Source organism: Otolemur garnettii, unplaced genomic scaffold (genome assembly GCF_000181295.1).
Source record: "Otolemur garnettii isolate 467f Iridium unplaced genomic scaffold, OtoGar3 scaffold00035, whole genome shotgun sequence".
NCBI classification, from domain to species: Eukaryota; Metazoa; Chordata; class Mammalia; order Primates; family Galagidae; genus Otolemur; species Otolemur garnettii.
This window is the reverse complement of record NW_003852430.1, coordinates 1,399,715-1,405,714: the sequence shown is the minus strand read 5'-3', so window position 1 is coordinate 1,405,714 and position 6,000 is coordinate 1,399,715. Positions and strand designations below refer to the sequence as shown.

At 49.6% G+C, this 6,000-nt stretch overlaps 1 protein-coding gene across 1 annotated transcript in view; it reads left to right on the top strand.

Moving 5' to 3' along the window:
* Window positions 1-6: 6 nt before the first annotated feature.
* TRAM2 (translocation associated membrane protein 2) overlaps window positions 7-6,000 on the top strand; it is a 75,763-nt gene continuing 69,769 nt past the window's right edge. The window contains exon 1 of the mRNA XM_003789643.2: window positions 7-162. Coding sequence (XP_003789691.1) covers window positions 43-162 — 120 coding nt within the window. The 5' untranslated portion in view covers window positions 7-42. The remainder of the gene's footprint in view (window positions 163-6,000) is intronic.

Below are 6,000 nucleotides of genomic sequence, written 5' to 3'. Positions count from 1 at the left end.
GCGCAGGGTGCGGGCCCCGCCGGCCGCTGCGCGCCCGCTGCCATGGCTTTCCGCAGGAGGACGAAAAGTTACCCGCTCTTCAGCCAGGAGTTCGTCATCCACAACCATGCGGACATCGGCTTTTGCCTGGTGCTCTGCGTCCTCATCGGGCTTATGTTCGAGGTGAGAGAGACTGGGGAGAGGGGTGCCTGAGGGGCGGGCAGTGCCCCCTCTCGTGTGCCACGGGTCTTACCCATGCAGGTCCCCGAGGTCCTTGTCTGAACTGAGGAGCCTGGCGTTATCTGCACCCGGGCTTTGTGCACCGCGTACCCCCTCTTCCCCCCGCTCTGTGCGCTGTACCCCTGGCCTGTACCCCAGTCAGCCTAGGCAGCACCCTCAGCTCTGCGCCGTGCCAGCCGTGCCATGCTTTGCTGCCCCCTTGGGCACCCACCGTATCCTGCAGCTCTTTCTGCAGCCCTTAAACCCAAGCCTGGCTTTGAACCAACCGCCGCGCTGCCACCCTGGGCTGACGCGTGGGGTTTCCTTTCTGGCGTCCGGGAGCCAAGCCCAGAGACTCCCAGACTGTAGTCATTGCACAATCCGTACCCCCTCCCCCCCGCGGCGGTGGCCACTCGCTCTTCTGGGCTCTTCCAATGGGAGGAACCCTGACCCTTTTCCTCTTCTCATCTGATTTTGTGGATGTTTGCATCCTCAACTCTGGAAAGTGCTGGGGTGTTCACGTGTGGCCCTGGCCCCATCCCAGCAGTGACCTTCTGCTCTTCTCTTGCTTTCTCTCTTTTTGCTCTGACCTAAAGGGCCGGTTCTTGGATACCTTTTATCAGTCTGTGGACTGTCCCTTTAGATTCATCTGTGGTGGACCCAGAGCTTCACCCTCTTTGCAGGGGCAAGGATAGGCCAGGGGTACCCTCTGATCTTAGGGGAAAGGTGATTCTCTAGTAGCATAGGGTGGGGGTGGGTAGAGGATGGGATCTTATGCTGACAGCAATGTCCTGGTGTAGGCCTCCCACAACAGGAAGTTTTAATAAGCCAACAAGGGGTCAGAATCCAAGGGAAGAACTCCCTACTCTTGCAGAGTGAGAAAAAATGTGATATTCAAAAGTGGGAAGAACCTGAGGAAACTGAATATGGATTGGCTGCTGTATATCTTGTCTCAGAAGTGAGATGTGTGAATGAAACTCCCCTCAGCCTCACCATGGTCTCCTCTGGTTCCTCTGAGAGGACAACTTGTCCTCCCTTCTGGGTAGGGTTGCTTATCTATATTCTCAGGGTTAGGAAGCTGTAACAGTTTATAAACTTCCCTGGAGGTGGGAGATTCCTAGTGTGGCTAATTTCACCTTCCTTGTCCTTCTGTCTCTTGGTTCTCTTGTCTCTACAGGTGGCCAGGGTCCTACTTGGCTGGTGAAGCTGCCCTCAAGCTGGGGACATTCTTGTGGTGGCTGAGTCAGGGTTGGATATGGGAATGTGTCCTTGGCTGGACCTTGGGGTCTGTAGGAAATAAACCTGGGATTAAGATGTGGGTCTGTACTTCATAGTTTTGTAGTGTTCATTTAGTTCATTCCCTCTCTTCTCCTTCCCACTCTACTCAGGGTATCAGTCTGTACTCTCATCACTAGTCTGACTGAAAATTGGCAATAGCCTCATGTTTCTCATCATTAGAGAAGTTTGTAAAACCTGTCCTTCTCATGGGGCAGTGGTGAAGTTTAACAGATCATGTCAGCAAAAAAAGCTATTAACATTTCTTGCTCCTGACGCTGTTATTATTTATCATAATAATAATTTAACAAAATAACATAGAATTTGTTTTGCCCAGCCAGTACCCTGGTGTCTATTTGCCATTTTCCATTCTAAGAGGCCTCCCAGTGCCATGTCCCCAGTCTTGGAGGGTGTGGCTGGAAAGACACACGTGACAGCTGTAAACCTCAAAGCCACACGCTGTGCAGTGGCCAAGTTTCTTATATAGCCTGTGGCTCTCTCTGCTGTATTTCTAGCATTTGTTAAGGTTTGTGGCTCTATCTGCTTTATCTTTGCTCAGAAAGAGCTGCCCGGAGTTTGAGCTTAGTAACTCTCTCCCTCTCTGCCTCTAGTCTCTCGGAATGTCCTGTTCATTAAACCCATCTCTGGGATTTGAATGGTGCCAGGAGCTCTTACTCTCAGTACTTGATAGAAGAGAAAGGCCCAGGGTGACAAAAACAAAACTGTAGCTCTCTCCCTTGGGACTGGAGTAGGGTGTGTGGCAAGAGCCCTGCAGGTCCCCTCTTCCCACCAGCTTCACCACCTCCTAGACCTACAGGTCTCACAGGGCAGGCATCTCTCTGAGGTGCTTTGAGGGCGTTGAGCAGTCTGCCCTAAACCTCCAGCCTGTGTTACTCTGTGCTGGGCACATGGTAGGTCCTTGCTGTCTATACCCATCTACTAACTCTCCACAGAGATGGGTATTCTTAGTGGTGGTGATGGGGATGGAGGAGTAAAATGGCGGGGGGGGGGTGCCTCATAATCCAGCACAGGACTTCCTGGGTATTATTACTCAGGGTGTCCTGGGTCCTCCCCTGGAGATGTATTGTGTGCATGGGTTGGTATGTAAGGATGCATATGGTGGGGTGGAGAGTCCAGATCAGAACTGAACACTTTTACTAGAAGTGAGGACAGAAGGAGAGAGGGAGAGGGAGAGTGGACATTAGGCCCCTGGGGTCTGACTTGACCAGGCTAGGACTCCTTTCAGAAGCTGAGCCAGGAAACTCCATTGTAATTCTTCCCACAAAGAGGGACTCCCCTGGCCACTTCTCCCTCTGGGGTCCCTGCCGTGACTCTGCCTGTGAGCTGGGTCCCTGTGTCCCCCAGCCTATGCCCAGGCATCCACAGCCCTTGCACCTCCACCTCACGCCTGCTGTGCTCCTCCCCTGCTCACTGGTCACTTCTTCCGCTTACAGGGCACCTTCCTTTCGCCCTCAGGGAGCCCAAGACTTTACTCCTCTGTCCCTAGAGAGATGATGACCTTAAATTCCTTTCCTTGTCACTTCCTTTTGGGAATGTACATGGAAGTCTGTCTCCCGCCTGCCCCACTTTTAGTTTATAGTTTTGGGCCATCCTATTTCCAAGGCAGGGGGCAGGTTCTTATCCCTGAACCTAGTTTTCTTCCCCATCCTATAGGCTGCTTGGAATAGAGGAGCTTCTCTGTGCAGCCACAGCACTTGGCTAAAAAATGTCAGGAATGTGGAACTTTATTTCCCCCTCCTTCCTTTCCAGCTTTCTCTTTCTTAACTCTGCGTTGGGGAGAGGTGGTACAGGAGGAGTTTTCTGCTCAGCTGTTTGGTCCTTTAGTCCTTTCTTAGGTGGAGTTTGGTCCGATCACCACTCATGGTGTGGGCACTGGTTGGGGGCGATGTGCGTCAGATTTGAAAGTAGCCCCCACCCCCTTGCCTTCCAGTGTCCTGTTCTGTGCCACATTTCAGACTGAAGCAGGCAGGGGAAGAGGAAAACTCTTCCATAAGCAAATGGAGAAGGAGGAAAAACGGGTGCATGGAAGAGAGAGGAAGCAATTTATATGCTACCTTTAAAATGTCATTTTGAGACAGAATTTTTTTTTTTAAAGCTCATTTATAGGTTCTGCAGCTGCGATGAACTGTTTCTAAAATTCTGAGCCTGTCATTTGTAGGTTTGGTTTCTGTCTGGTCTGTGATGACTTCAGGGTTTAGGCCTCAGAGGAATTCTTGGTAGTGGCTGGTTTTTGCTTTTTAATTGTTTTGGAGAGTGGTGTGGCAAATCTACCTTTTCTCAAGGAGCAACCTTCCCTGTTCCTGACACTGTGATTGACTTGTCATGATGAAATGGGAGCCCTTTGTGTCATAGCCATGGGTTCCGGGGTACCAATTCACACCCCTTCCCAAATATACCTGTGGGCATCATAACCTGAAACCATCATAACACAGTTCTTCATCTGTTGTGTTATTAAAAAGATGAATATAAATGGCACAGACAGACATCTGTGGATGTGGGTCATCTTTCTTTGACTACTTTCTCCTGTGCCTTTTTTTTTTTTTTTTTTTTTTTTTTTGAGACAGAACCTCAAGCTGTCACCCTGGGTAGAGTGCCATGACATCACAGCTCACAGCAACCTCCAACTCTGGGCTCAAGTGAGTCTCCTGTCTCTGCCTCCCAAGTAGCTGGGACTACCGGTGCCCGCCACAATGCCTGGCTATTTTTTGGTTGCAGCCATTATTGTTGTTTGGCGGGCCCGGGCTGGATTCGAACCCACCAGCTCAGGTGTATGTGGCTGGTGCCTTAGCCTCTTGAGCCACAGGCGCTGAGCCTCTCTGGTGCCTTTGAAGAAATCTCTTTGCCAGCTTTTATAGTTCTTAACATTATGCATCCTTCTCTAGCTTTTGACTTACTCTATCAGTGGTATTCTAGAAAAGTTATTCAGAGGAAATGGTCTGGAGGAGGGGTCACATACTCTCTTGAGCACCCTTCTTCTGTGGTTGGATTTCTGTGCTCATGCCTCAGTGATTTGAGCAGCAGAGCAGAAATTTGCAGCTGCATTTTCTGCTGGTCAGGCTTCAGCTGAAACCCTGTCTCATGGGATGTAAGGACTCAGTGGTCATTCTTATGTCTTCTCTTCGCAAAAATGTTATATTCAGAAAAGTAGCATTCATCAGTTAGTGACTTTTTAACCCTAACTGCAGGAATAAAGATCAATAGGGGTAAAAATAAGAATACCCAGCACTGTGCTTGGCACGTGGGTGCTTAACCGATGGTCTCAACAACCACACAGGTGACTGTTGCTATCGGTTTTGCTTTGGGTCTGTGAGTCAACCTTCCACTCACTGGGCATCCTGGTTGGATTTCATTTTAGAGATGATGTGTTTTGAGCTGGAGACCTTTCCTCCAAGTGCCCCAGTGCTAGCCGAGTACTGTCCAGATGGACCCATCTGTCTCTACCCCAGGTCCTTTACCGTGGAGCCATGTTCTGTGGTGTGACTGCTACACAGAGAACATGTGTCTTCTCGCAGACATCTCTCTTATTAGAACATGGGCTGTGTACCGGAGGGTCTTAGGGTCGCCACTTTCAGCTCTGCTGAGAAGTAAAAACCGTAAGAAGACTGCCTTGCAAGTTAAATAGGTACCACTTTTCTCTTGCTTGCTCTGTTGTCTGAACCCTTCGTCGCTCATTTCTTGGGGGCACTGTCCAGACCGGTCACAACAGAGCGCCTTAGTCCTGACTGTTTGTAGAATAACATGTGTTGCTATGGTGAAAGCTTCACTCTGGCAGGCATGAGCTCCTTTTTTGATCTGCTTCTTTATGGGCAGGGGCCCCAGAAATCACTCTGTGGCATAGCCCATGTACCTCTCATTCCCACCCTGATAAATGACGAAGCCAGAGGGTTGATAAGAGTGGATTAGAGCTCCCAAATGACAGAAGTGCTTTCTAATCAGTGGGAGTGCTATTAGCAGGCTTTGGTGGGAAACTTTACAGATAGTATCTCTTAACCTTTTTATCCAGCTCTGTGTATCTGGTATCCTTTGGTACCTAATAGTTAAAAGGAAAAAAAAAAAACAGTAAAACTACTAGCATGGTTCCTGAACAGCCCTTCTTATTTCATAAGCAGACTTTTATCTTTTATATATTCTATTCCTTTGCCCTGATATACCTTTACTGTCTCAAATGTCCCACAGCAGAGGAGAACCAAACCTAATTTAGTCACAGCTGGTTGATGCTGGGAGTTAACTATGTGGTTTACAGAGCTTTGCAAATGAGTCTTGCAGAGAGTGCTTGCTTTTCAGCAGGGGGAGTGGGGCCAGATTGTGAGTAGGGGGCTTAAAGCCTTTGGGTCCCTCTGGTGAGTTTGCGGGAGCCTAGCATCGGGAGAGAGCTGCTCGGTGGCTCTCCCCACCCAGCCACGTTGCCTCTTTGACAGCTTCCCTCATTTGTCTGGAGGGGCTGGCAGCACTTTACATCTGTGAAATGCTTTACTAGCCTCACCCTGTAATTGGGATGGTTTATGG